This window comes from Psittacula echo (assembly GCF_963264785.1).
Source record: "Psittacula echo genome assembly, chromosome: 4".
In the NCBI taxonomy this organism is placed as follows: domain Eukaryota; kingdom Metazoa; phylum Chordata; class Aves; order Psittaciformes; family Psittacidae; genus Psittacula; species Psittacula echo.
In genome coordinates, this window is record NC_137738.1 from 96,295,352 (window position 1) to 96,309,705 (window position 14,354).

Below are 14,354 nucleotides of genomic sequence, written 5' to 3' on the forward strand. Positions count from 1 at the left end.
CAATCATCTACCATCAGTCCAACTCTGCTGCATACTATTCAACAAATTCATAGATCTGAAAGGTGAGTATGAAGATTAGTAAGAAAAATAAAGTATACGGGGAACAAGATGAAATACCTATTTGCTTTTAACAGCTTAAGATAAACAGTATCCCAGTTTATCACATAGTGCATCCACTCAGCACACTGGAGCATGACGCAGTTGGCTGGTTGGTATTGGTCAAGATAGTGCCAGAATGAAACATACTACAGCAGTTTCAAAGTGACATTGAGCCCAAGTTATTTGCCTTGTGAAGGAAAAAAATGTACTATTCTGAGCCATGAGCCAGGCAAATACAGTTTATACATCTTTTAGCACTTGAGCTATCAACAGTGCAGTGTGCTTTGTAGATTTATCAGCCCAGTCTAGGAGACTGGGAGTGGTCTTCGTGCTTTACTGCCCTATGTAGACATATTCTAAATCCTGCGTAAGAGCAGCTAACCAAATACTGCAAAGTGTCCTATAAGAAAAAACAGTTAAGACAAGGATTCAATGTCCATTTTTTTTTTAACATTTCTGAAACAGATAAACAGTTTTAAACATTTCCAATAGAGTAAGTTGGAGTACAAAAACACACCTGCACACATACACACGTGTACATCAACATATATACAGATACATGCTTCTATATAAATACAATACTCTTCTCCCGCTGACATGTTTACCTATATTCACTTTGTTGCTACTTCTTGTAAATACATTAAACTAAAAAAGTATGGTTTTTTCCTAATTGCTTATATAAGAATCATTTCAGCAATATATTTTCCAGAGTAGGCAGAAAACTAGTCCTCAACACCATGACATGCTGGAAGGAGGATGCGTTCCAACTCTGTATCTGTACTGCTATACTGCCAAGAGCAAGTACCCACCAGTAGCCTAAACCCTGGCACACAAATGTGATTTTCTGCGCCGATAAATGCTGATCTAGCTGACTGCACCCAGAATATAAGTCAAAGGAGTGGGAATAACAACACAGTACTAGTACGTTTGAGGCAACGATCTCGCCAAAACGCTACATATTTAGCACCCTGGAACTGACGCAATGCGAACTGTTGTTAGAAGACATGGGTAATGTCAGGATAGAAACAAAACATAATAGATTTTCACTATTATTTTCTTCTTTTAATATAGATTTCATCTCTTTTGAAATAATATAAATTTCCGTATTCTGTTGCTAATGTGGCCCTTCTATTGTAAACGTCAATATTATACAGAATTACGTTTGCATATATCAAGAACATTTCAGTTCTGCTAAACAGAAATTGTTCCTAACAATGCAATTATGTCACTGGAAAACAAATATATGTATTATAAGTAGAGAAAACCTCTAGCTAAACCCCAACATTGTAATAGCTTATAAATATTAGATTACTGATGAAAAAACATTTAACACGTAAAGTCTGATCACATGAACATAGCTCTGCACTACCAAACCAGGGTGACAGTTATGGATATTTCAGTTAACAGTAAGACAAGGAAGTCCCTCCTATATAAGGATTAAAAGAAAAATTAACAGTCACACTGTTAAACACTAAATACGTTTTTCATTTACCTCAACTCAAAATTCAACAGCAACATTTTTAAACTCCTTTAACTAAGGGGTGCAAGGGCATTCTGCCTTTAACTGTTTCTTCTACCTTGACATTTCAAGTTACCTAAATCCAAAGTCACTAAAGACCACCAAACAATTCATTTTGATAAAAGTAAAACCAAAACAGGCAAGAAGTTTTAAAGAAAGTGTTTTGTTATGATGCTTTATAATATCCTTCAGCCAAAACTGCATGCAACTTTTTCTTTTCTCATTCATATTCTCTTCTGGGTGGCTGCAAGACTAACATGATGCCTCCTGTCTTGTACCGTCTTTTTTATGACTGCACTTTGGCTTGCCACATATTGGATGTTTCTCGTTCAAGCTTTCTCTTTTTTCCCGTCACCCTATGTACTGAGGAGTGAGACAGCAGAACTGCTATGAAAGACAGGTATAGAGGAAAGATGACAGGTCTAAATCTTAAAGTTTGTATTCAGATTGTTCAGCAATATGTGGCAACACAAAATCTTTAAGACACATGGACAGACAAGGCCAAAGTTACAATATTGATGAGCCCTAAAACATTCAAAAGAGAACACCACAAGCAACAGGAATCCAATGTTAAATATGACCACTTTATTAAATGGTTTGTTATTCATTGAAAAGAAAAAAAATAATAAACCATATTTGCTATGGCACTTGCTACTAAAACTCTCTGCTTCTGAAAGTCTGTAAACTGTCAAACAATTTTACAATCATTATGTACAATGATCAGAATGAGACACCTCCTTCAGCCTCATGTGATCATGGATCACTTCAAAGCAATTTTTTGACTTACAGACTGCAGTTCATATTTTTTTGCATTTGCCTGGAAAAACATATGAATATGGTAAACATACGAATATATTGTAGGAGTTGCCAAAACAGATGCAAACCTGGATCTGTTGAGTCTGGTTTCGCATCTCTAGCAATCATTTGTTTACCAAGAGGCAAACACCTTTGTCAAGGCTTGGGTGTTTGTGATTTAGCAAGGGGGCCAAGAAGCCCATGAAAATTAGCAGCAGTGACACTAAGAGACACAGCCAGCTCTCTCTGGGAGTCATGCAGAAGAAGGAGGAAACAGTAAGACATTGAAAGACTGTGGCACAGCCCTTCATGCAGCTCTGCTTACATCCAGAGATACATCAGTAATCTGACACATAAATAAACAAAACTTCAACACGCTGATTTACTAAAGCAAGAATGGCAATAATAATAAAACCATCAAAACTCCATAAAGGCCTTTAATGTGTCTGAAGATATTTTCATTACTGCAATAAGTGTTAAGTGTTTCCTTTGCTGTTAACAGTTCTCATGGCAAAGCTTTGAAGAATGTCCCACAGGTTATCAGTAAAAGCTCTATCTGTTGTATATAAAATAAGAACAAACTAAACAATCCAGAAAAGTGCTTAAAAGTCGTGGCCCAGGACTAAAGTTGGAATCATGACGGGAGAGATCTGTTGCTGGTGTCATCTGGCACAGACCCAGTGGAAGGAAGTCGTACCAATTGACACCAGCTGAGAACGTAGTTTGATGCATCCCCTTATTCACTCACTTCAGTCTGTATTTTTCTTTTTTTTCCCTTTTATGTTCTAGTCACCAACACCATTCTAGCCAGCCACTAATAGTCCTTAAAGGCTAATCTTCCTGTTAGCTTGCGTTTAAAAATGAATCTCAGATGCAGGAAATGAAAGCCTTCCTCTCAAACATAAAGCAGATTCCAACTGAAAACTCAAGAATTCACGCTTCAAACCACTCTTCGAGGATGTCTTTTGCTATTGGCAACATTTGGAGATGTTTGAAAGGGAGCTAATGAAGACAGGTTTATGTGACTGGTTATAATTTTACCTTCCCAACTGCACATTTCACACTTGTCTCAGTGAATTATCTGGTAAAATATTTCACAATAATGAAGCCTTTAAAAGACTTTGTAACAGGTGAAATATTTTGAGCTAAAGTTTTAAAAACAGTCAGTAAAGTGAGCTTGCATAAAAACACACAAATGGCTAATTGCTTTAAAGAAAAGTTAAAACATTTAAGCACATATAAACATACAATGTTGTAATGCCTTAAACCACTAAATGACTGACTATATGACGACAGACTAGAGAGAGACGGGTAGAAAAGGAACTGGGCAAGAACCAGAGGCAAACTATGTAGGTAGCCCATTTTACAAGCTGTGTGAACAACTCCAAAAGATCTTCCAGCGTTCACTGCCTGATCTTTCTTGCTGTGGCATTAACAAGATTTTAAATAAACTAAGCTTTTCAGAGAATTAAACTAATTGAGATCAACAAGTCTTCCTGGCAAAGTGGTGTTGCGGCATTACCACTCACCTCTATCAGGACAAAAACTTACCTGATGAAGCTGTCACACCTCACTAGTCCTCTTCCCACCTGCCTTTTACCTGCAGAAGTTCAGGAGAAGCAGGAAGCTGCCCTTCAGTGTTGTTCACTCCTTTCTCTGCTTACAAACTGCAAAATACAAGGATGACTCTCCGGGCTTCACTAAAATAATTTTCCAAAGTTTTTCCCTAGCTTTAACAAGCAGTGGAGTCAGTATTTACTGAATAGGTTCAAACCCTTGACTTACAAAGAAAAAATGAAGACCTGTAGTGGGATTATTTTATAAAGACATCCAACGAGATCTACCATACTTGCTGAAGCTGAAGGACACAGTATAAATCTGCATTTATACCTTCAAAATTACTGTTAGATGACAGTTACTGTTTATTTGCAGCATGGTAATACAGATAACAGTCTCAGTGTGCTGAAAGGGGCTTTAAGCAACCTGGTCTAGTGGAAGGTGTCCCAATTCAAACCAGTCTGTGATCTTTAACTGGCCTACTCACCTGTTACAGAAAAAATATTTTGCCAGAGCTGTTGTCCTGAAATGCACATGCATATCAAATGTATTCATTGTGTCACAAGTATTGTAAAAACAGGAACATAATACATTACCCAATTCTACCGTTATGTCACTGATGCTGTATGTCACTAAGCAGCAGAAACTTCTGCAGTGATTAAATTCAGGAAAGTTATACCTTCCTACTCATAAAGCAATACTTGCGAGAACGATAAATGCTTATAAGTGACTTTACAATTAGGATATTTTTCCATGAACTATGTACACATTTAGGAGGAAGAAATTACTGTAATAATAATATGTGGGGGTTACAATATTGTACAAGCAAATTTATCTACAGGTTTTATATTAATAATGTTTCCTGTGGCAGCCTAAGAGGAGCAGTGAGGCATTTTTCTCTATAATAAAAGAAAATATTTGAATGATGAAGTTTAATAAATTCATATTTTTTTTAATTCAGGTACTTTATTTCTTCTCTGCCTAGTTCCCTAAGGAAAAGAAGTACATTCAACAGAGTTACTGGTCATTCCCTGGAATGAATTTTGAAATCACTAGGCAGTTTTAACCAAACTTTACTGAGGGGAAAAGATATAAAAATCCTGAAACTCTTACAGTTTTCTTTAAAATTAGAAACTAGAGAGAGAAAAGAGATCCTATTAATATTTCAACCAATGAAAGTTAATAAGCTCATACTTAATTAGATCAAGAATTTCCTTAAAAGAGACATCAGAAACCAGGCTCTCAAAATTCCTCATTTCTATTACATTTCACTTAGTGGTCTTATCTGTAACTTTTTGAAGTTCTTGTCATTTTGTTTTGTTTTGCTTTAGAATACAACTGTAAGATACCAAATGCTTAGATGTTTATCTAGCCATATATAGGGTTTGAAAAATCTGTTGCAAGTAGGATGCTTTCCTGAGCAACTGCTATCAGCTTCTGCCAAATCTAAAAAATACATTTCTAGTCCCTTCTGGTTTTAATGAATACCTTCCAGTGCTCTCTGATCAGCTAGGAAAGAGGCTGAGGGAGAAGACTAGTACACAAATGCTGGTCTGACCAATAGCTTTTGAAGAAACCAAATGTACACAAAAGGCACAGAAGGAAGAAAGCTCTTTCTACTGAAAGATGGTTTCTGATATATCTAGGAACACTTAGCTGTGGAGCGTTCAGCCAGTTACCCAGTTAAGAGGCTGCACTATTCTTTCATCTTAACGGATGATGAAGATGCAGTCTGCCAGAGCTTGTGGGAAAGCAATTGCTACCTCAGACTGTTACAGTCAGCGTACTGGGAAAATCTGCTTCAATTTCCATGTGTGACACTGGGCAGGTCCCTTATCCTGTGTCACCTGAATAACGGTAAAAGTAATACCACACTACCTTCAGGGAGAATGTCAAGAGAAATATTTTAGATAATTCACACTCAGCAGCTACACAGCGGTGAACAGTGCAGCTACCTAAGAAGTTTAATGAAAGGTATGCTGGAATAAATCTGCTGCTCTGAATCTGGCAGCTTCTGTAACTGTTATGTTAATGGCTACCTCCAAATATTTAATCCACCTGAAAATGTTACTACTGCTAATAGATAGCGTATCAGGTCCTTGTTTAAGACAAAGAAATAAAAATTCCAGGTCTATGAGTGTTCATACTTACGTCCTTTCTAGTCCTACGCAGAAAGTTTCGCGTTTCTGCTGGTTGAGATAGAACAACGATAAATCATTCTAATTCTGTCACGCTTTTGCCAAGTGCACTCAGAATATGCACCTCCTCCCCGCCTGATTAAGGAAAGCCTTTATAAACCTTTTCTACAATTTAAAATGGAATCGTGAGAGTATATACATTACTTCTGACTAGCAAAGAAAACTCAGAATTGTGCTAAAGTTTGGTTGATTCTGAGGAAGACAACTGCACATAGATCAAATAATACTGTCCTGTTTCTTTTGATCTCAGTAGTTGCAGGCTATAAGGGCAAAAGGGAGATATGTGTGGCCACAGAAATTTGCCTTACACAGCATTCCTTAATGAATCAATAACGACAAAAGGGAAAAAGTTCAGTGGCCCTGAACACCAGTAACTCACTCATGTATTATGTCCAGGTGTGTACATCCAAGCTCTCAGCACAGTGCTTTGTCAGGCTCATCGTTAGGCCAAATTAAAAACCACAGGATCTACTTAGATGATCTACTTATACTCTTACCAGTGTATATGCAAAAGTATTTTTTAACCTTTTATAAATCTTTTTCTACTTTTTCCAGATAGCAAATTCTTAACAATACTTTAAAATATTCACTATAAAACTGGTGTATATTGGGATCCAGTTATATATGTTAAGTATTCATGCATCTTAATTCCCATTTTTTTTTCTGTGAAATGATGTAATAACCAATTCACAATAACCCCAAGTAATTTCAGGCTTCCATTTGCCTTGACACTTCCTGATATATGTCATTTCAGGGACAGAAGGGATCAGAGAAAAAAAAAAAAAAAGTTGATAAAATAGCCCAAAGTAAGTGTCAGCACAAAGACTGGTGCAGTCCTGCCAAAGCTTTGCACAATGTGTTCTATGTCTTTCTCAACAGTACAAGACAAAGCAATAGATCTGAGGTTTTAACAGATCTTTTTACCTAAACAGTTAGTGCTCATAAACAGCAACGTATCTCAGCATACTGCATTCCATTTCCTCTTTAATGGGGTTTTTGGTTTTTGTTTGGCTGAAAATTACTTTAAACACTTTGTCTTGAATGTTACTCCTCGTTAATATTCTCATCCAAGGTACTACAAAAGATGTGACACACCACAGCAGAACTTGCATAAAAGTTGATAGCTTTATCTCCACACACATACATATGAAATAAAAAGGAAAAATTTTAAAGAGGCTGCTGAGAATATCTAGTTGAGAATTTATAATGAATTAACAATACATCAGATAGCAGCCATGGTCCAAAGTATGGACATATCAATATTTGCATGTATAAAGACATTAAAGGAAATGTGAAAGACAAAAAGGATTGCTTTAAGGGAGTAAATCTTATATAATTGCTTAATTTGAGGAAGGTCCTTGATTGATGAGTATAAATAAGTTGTTCACACATTCAGCAAGACACATACTAACTGTTCATGTCTCTTCATAAGCGGCAACCTGTTCAAGGCTACTGAAATGAGAGCGGAAAAAAATCCTAGCCACCCACGTCTTTTTTGTCCAGCCAAATAATCCAAACAGAAATTAATAAAGCTCAAGGCTTTCATAAGATCTCACATCTTCAAAGTACCCAGCACACATTAGCTAATCAATGAATTCCCCTGTCTTGAATCCAAAGTGCATTAGAGTAGTGGAAGCCAAATCACAAATTTCAGGCAAGCCTGGCCTCACAAATCTCTCCAGCTTTCTGCCATAGCGGATGGCTGCATCCCCAGCAGGAGCTGCCCCTTCGTCAGCTGACTAGAGCCAGCTATTACCCCTCAGCCAAGTTTTAACTCATAGCAGGCTACCTAGAAGTTACTTTCAGCGTGCCCTGCTTGAGAGGTGCTTGCCCGGAGCCGCTGGTACAGAGGATTTGCCTTCCAGATGCCCTTTCAGCTCCTCAGCAAAACTGCAACCAGTTACCCCCATGCCGGTAGGCAGGAGGAAGCTCACTACCTTGGCTACGGCGATTTCTAACCAGTTGTCTCATTTGGTCAGCCAGCCCAACCTCCACGGGCTGCAGAGGGAGGCCAGCTATTGCCACCAGCAGCCTCGTGCGACAGGCCAGCCTGCTCCGAGGTGCCCAGCCAACCCTGTTGCTGCTGCCCTGGACACTAGCCAGCATCAGGACCACACCAGGCACCGAGGCCACCTCAGGACACTGGAAGGCTGGAGGAACCTCCACATTTTGGCCACCCAGGTGTGACAAGGAGGCGAGGGGGGATCACCACATGAGAGAGGAAGGGCTTTCCGGCACAGCCGGCCCAAAACCCCCCGAAGGGACGAGATGAAGGGGCCTGCAAACTACCCCTGCTGCCCTGAGGGCTTACTGTCCCCTCTTGGGAGGCGCCTCACCCTCTTCTAACGTTGCCACCGGTCGTGCCTCCCGCAGCCGCCAGTTTCGAAGGGCGCGGGCTCGCTCCCACTGCCGGCCGAGGCGGGCCAGGAGGCGGCACCCCCACCGCCACACACAAAGCTGCCGCCCGCCGCTACTAGCTTTCCTGCGAGCGACGCCCAAGTCCCCGCCTCAACCTGCAGCCTATGAGAGAGTAGGCACCGCCCCGCGCGGCGCCGTGATTGGGATCGCACCCGCCGCCGCGCACCGCTGAGGACAGCGCCGCGCTCCCGTCGTGTCGCGTCGTGTTCGGCGGCCAGCCCCGCCGCGGCGGGGAAAGGAGGCGAGAGAGCGGTGGGTGCCCCGCCGCCGGGGGGATGTGTGGGGGCGCCGGGCGAGAGCCGCGCCGCCGCTCCCGCCGGCCCTCCGCAAGGTGTCGCCATCGGCAGCGGAACGGCGGAGCCCTGCAGTGTGGCTGTGCAGTGCCGCGGGACGGGCCGCGCTGTGCAGTGCCATGCCGTGCCGTGCCGGGCGGCGGCGAAGGGGTTGCGGGGGGGCGCGGGAACGGCGTGCAAGCCCGCGCGCCTGAGGGAAAGCGACGGCTGCAGGGTTATTACTGCTAATTATTTACAAAGCCCCGAGTGGAAGCGACTTCCTCGCCCAGCCATTTCCTTTATCCCTCTTTTTTTATCATTATGTTTTTATTGCCCCGAGGATTTCCGCGGGAGATGGTGGCCGCGGGGTCACCGCTCTCCTAGAGGGGACGTTTGCCCCCAAGCTCAGGGTCAGGGTCGGCGCGGGGCGGGGGTAGCACAAAAGGAGCGCAGCCGCGGCGGCCTCCGCGGGCCGGCGCTGAGCGGGGCGGGGGGTGGCACCGGACCCCTCCGGCGGGCGGGTGGGCGCCCTCCTGTCTCGTCCCCTCTCCTTCCCGCTCCGGGCCCCGCGGGTTTGCACCGGGAGCGGGACCTCGGTGTGATGGCCGAGAATAAAGAGCGAATGAGGCTTTTGGCGCCAAATGCCAGGCACCTCCCTGCTTGTATGGAAATCAGGGGGTGGGGTTAGCCGCGTTCGCTGAGCACTGGGGGTTTCTTAATTCTCCTGTCCCCGGGTGTGTCAGCTTTATTCCCCCCCCCTTTTTTATTTTTTTTTAATGCCTTTTTGGGGGGTTAATAATAACCAGCAGCTTCAAAGCGCAGCAGTGACAATCATCTGCCTGCAAGCACGGGGTGAATGCGGGGGCTCGGGCCAGCCACGGGGGCCGGGCGGGCTGACGCTCAGGAAAGTGCAACATACAAGATCATCTGCCCTTTTTTTTTTTTTTTTCCTCCCCTCCCCCCCCCGCCACTCCTCCCCCCTTTGCAACACCCACCACCATCACCAAGGAGGTAAGAAGAGGAAGCTGCAGGGTCTGGGCTGCAGGACAAAAACCCCAATCAAATAAATACAATTCCCTATCGCGTTCGAGTTGCCGGACTGGGGAGGATGGGAAGGGGAAGGAGGCGCAGGGGCACTGCGGCGCGCGAATGGGGCGTTCAGTGAGCAGAAGAAAATCCTGGAGGATATTTGTGTTTTGTTTTGGAGCTGTCGCGCTGAGATCGCCTCTGTTTTGTAGGTGCCTCTTTACTGCTTTGCATTTTAACCAGTTTAATGTATTTCACGAGTAGAAAAATTTACAATAACTGGCGGCTCTCAGGGGGCGGGGCAGGGAGCGCAGCTGAGCCGGGCTCGTTTCTGTGCATTTCATCATAAGGCTTTTAATGGATTTTTTTTTTTTTTTTTCCTCCCATTTTTGGTCTCCCGTTCAGCGTCAGCTGTTGTGAACCCAGCAGAGCCCTTTCCGTTCGCTGTACCGTAACCGAGCAGAAGGGAGACGCTGAATGTCTTTTTCGGACTTTCAGTCATTTTTATTTGTTTAATGTCTGATGCAACTGAGGTCTCAGAGGAGGAATGGAGCTGTGGTTGAGCGGCCGTGGCTAGCGAGGGGGGTCTGGCAGAGGTAAGGGCAAGCAGCGTGTGTGCAGCGGCGCCGAGGGGGCTGGAGAGCTGGGGCTGTGCAGGAGCTGCTAGTGCACGGAGCGGCAGAACGCGCAAAGTTGTTGTCTTTGCAGCGTCCCCGCTGCTCTTGTCTTGCACCGGGAAAGGGGGCAGAAAAACTTCCCGTACCTTCTTGGCAATTCAGGAGGCTTTTTTGGTAGCGCCGGGCTGGTTTTTATCGCATTTTTGTGCGTGAGATTATTACATAAGGTTGATAATTTCTGTTGCTGCTGGATTTCCCCTCCTCCTCTCCCCTCCGCCCCCCCCTCCCCGCCTTGTGTTTTGTGCGGATTTCTCTGGCTCGCTTTGAGTGAATGAACTGGCGATTTGCGAAGTTGCAAAGAGCCCCTCCGCCCCCTTTTTTGCATCCTTCCCTCTCCCCTTTGCACCGCTCCACAGACGACAAAAGGAGTAAACTTCCTCCACTTTAGCTGGCATATTAAAAGAGCTCTCTGGAGAGATTACGGTATCAAAGCCTCGCATCTGTCTGCAGTTACTCCGCCGTTCTGAGCGTCTGCAGCAGCTCGGGGAGAGCAGGCGAGTGCTATGCGCGGCAGGAAGCCCGTAGGGGCTCCGCACCCCGCGGTACCCAGCGGTTCCCCGCGGCCGGGCTTGCGGCCTGACGGGGTGGCGGGAAGCCCCTCTTGCGGGAGCGCTCCCTGACTGCCCTGCTCCGAGTGTCTTAAGCCGGGAGGAAAGGTGTGTGAGAGGCGGTTTTAACTCAACTTGCAAAAGGCTCCCCCTTTCTTGCTGTTAATGACGGGATTATTTTTTTTCCTTCGGTTAAGAGGGAGTCGCATTCATGTCTGTCTGTTCCTTCGTGTTTTAATTTTTTGTACTTTTGTATTTTTGGTTTAGTTTCAGATCTTGGGAGAACCGCTATTCTTCCCTTTGGAAATATCCATAAAACCTGTCTCTGAAACTATTGCCTGACCCAAGGATCAGCAAGGAGAGGCCCGTAATGCCAGGAATGGTCAGTAAAAACCCAGACCTCGAGTTCGACTCTTTGCAGCCCTGTTTCTACCCAGACGAAGATGATTTTTATTTGTGCGGGCCAGACTCTGCTCCCCCCGGGGAGGACATCTGGAAGAAGTTTGAGCTGCTGCCCACCCCTCCGCTATCTCCCAGCCGGGCCGGGCTCCAGGAGCAACCCCCCGGGGGGGGCCCGGGGCCGTGGGGAGGGGCGGCCCTGGGTGGCTGCCGTCCTGCCGACCCCCTGGACTGGGCGTCCGAGCTGCTTTTGCTGCCCCCCGAGGCCGACCTGTGGGGCGGCTCTGACGGCGGAGACTTCTTCGAGACGGGCCTCGGCGTGACTAACAACCTCAACTCCATCATCATCCAGGATTGCATGTGGAGCGGCTTCTCCGCCCGCGAAAAGCTGGAGCGGGCAGTCAGCGAGAAGCTGCAGGGCAAGGCGCCCGTCGGCGCTGCTGCTGCCCCGCCGCCTCCTCCGGGGACCGCCGCCACTGGCAGCCCCGCCGCCGCCAGCGGCCGCGCGGAGCTAGGCGGCGCCGTGCCCGAGTGCGTGGACCCCGCCGTGGTCTTCCCTTTCCCCGTCAACAAGCGGGAGGCGGCGGCAGGCCGCGCCGCGGCGGTGGCGGTGGCAGCGGCGGGTGGTGGGACTCCGCGGAGCGGCCGCTCTCCGCGCCCCGCCGGGGACAGCCGAGCCAGCAGCAGCTCCGGGGACGACACCCTCAGCGACTCGGGTAAGAGCTCTCGTACGCGGCCGGGCCGTCCCCGGAGCGGAGAGGGGAAGGGTGGGAGTGGTGGCGCTGCCTGCGGGCTGCGCCGCGATTCGGTCCCCGCCGGCGGCACCTTCGTGCAGGGCCGGGTGGGGCGGCCGGCAGGCGGCAGCAGGAGAGGCGGCAGCGGCGGGGCCTGGCGGGCGGGTGCCGCGCCCCTGACCTGACGGCAGCAGCGCCTTTGGGCTGCCGGCCATTTAGGGCTGCCTTGCTTTCTCTTGCCCCTTGTGGTGGGCAGACGCCCCACCCGCCAGCGGCCGTGCCGGGGCTGGGGGGCTGTTAGTCAGACCGGGCTGCCACTGTCACCCGGGAGACATGTGTGCCTTTAGGCGGGATCTGGGAAGTCTGGAGGAGGCTGGAGAGACCTTAGTGCTTCCATTGACAGACCCTAAAATGCCCCAAATCTCTCGTGCGTGTCTGCGGAGAATCCCGCTTGGGCTGAAACGCGTTTTCGCTTGTGTAGATGAGCTGGTCTGTATGACCATATCACCATAAACTTGGTGATCCGTCCCGATTTCAAAGACTACTGGCCCTTTAATGTTGGGTTTGACAGCTTTGGGTGAGGAAGCACTTCCAACAGCTGTCTTCTTGGCAGTGCACCAAGCGCCGGCTTAAAGGGTCCCCGGCTAGAGCAGCTTCACCTTCTGCCTCAGAACAAACCCAGCGATTGTTTCGTTTTCCGGCTGCTTTTCTAGCAAGCAAGGGCTGTGTTGTGGCACGGGGCATGCCTTTTGTACCACAGCTGTACAAGTCCATCCGAAATATATACATTATGCCTAAAATCTCTTCTGCTGCTGCAGTTATGTGGGTGGTAGCCCCACTTTGACTGAATCAAAGTGTTCTTGCTAAACTTGCGGAAAACACTGTTATTCAGTCATCTCATGTATATTACATACTTTCCCAGATCTATATATGACTACAGATGATGGGCACGCCCTGTTTTTGCCATCAGTTATTGCATTCTTCCTTTTACTGTACATATTTTGTCAGTAAATACATCTGGGTTGAAAACTTGTTTGGAGTGCTTTCTGTGAGAGTGACCTTTATTTTCTGTTACCAAAAGATGATGAAGATGAGGAGGAAGAGGATGAAGAAGAAGAAATAGATGTTGTGACAGTGGAGAAAAGACGCTCCTCCTCCAACAAGGCTGTTACCACCCTTACTATCACAGTGCGTCCTAAAAATACCACTTTTCCATCAGTCAGGACACAGCAGAATGAACTGATTTTGAAGCGTTGCGCGCCAATTCACCAGCAGCATAATTATGCTGCTCCTTCTCCATACATGGAGAGTGAAGAGGCTCCACCACAGAAAAAGTTGAAAACCGAGGTGCCCCGTCCGGTAAAACCCACAATCCCACCAAAGTCTAAGAGTTCAAGCCCTCGAAACTCTGATTCAGAGGATAGTGAACGGCGACGCAATCATAACATCCTGGAGCGTCAGCGGCGTAATGATCTGCGGTCAAGTTTCCTCACACTAAGGGACCATGTTCCAGAACTGGTTAAAAATGAGAAAGCTGCAAAAGTTGTGATCTTGAAAAAAGCCACTGAATATGTTCATTCCCTTCAGGCAGAGGAGCAGAAGTTATTGCTAGAAAAGGAAAAATTGCGAGCCAGACAAGAACAATTACTAAAGAAAATAGAATACAAGCGGACTTGCTAAACTGTTTTGTTTTGGCTGACTAGGACAGTCGTTGCCACTTTGCACATTTTTGATTCTTTAAAAAAAAAAAAAATTGTGTTTTTTTGACGTTAAGAATGTTGGTTTTACTTTCAATCCAGTCCCTGAAGTAATCGACAAACTATATTATCCGGGTACAGAGCAAATGGATGTTCTTGCAAGGAGTTTATTGCAAGACTACCAAACAACAATGGACTGCCTTTGTTTTTCCTCTTAAGAACTGTAGATGGTGGGGATTTTGGTTTTTTTAAAATTGTTGTGAGCATTTGGAGCTGCTGATGACATCTAGTTGAGTTTTAAAATGTTCATTCCTAAGTTTTATGGTGCTTATGTTCTAACAGATGTTACTTCAGGGGTTGGCATTTTGTGCCCCTGTGGGAATTTTCTGTAAATACCATCTACACACTTGCCTTT

General features: G+C 45.9%; 1 protein-coding gene across 1 annotated transcript; it reads left to right on the forward strand.

Moving 5' to 3' along the window:
* Positions 1-11,479: 11,479 nt before the first annotated feature.
* Positions 11,480-13,922, forward strand: MYCN (MYCN proto-oncogene, bHLH transcription factor; the record flags this gene model as incomplete). Its single annotated transcript, XM_080616250.1, has 2 exons — positions 11,480-12,224; positions 13,324-13,922. 2 exons carry the CDS (start codon positions 11,480-11,482, stop codon positions 13,920-13,922), a joined length of 1,344 nt encoding a protein of 447 aa, XP_080472376.1.
* Between the last annotated feature and the right edge of the window lie 432 nt (positions 13,923-14,354).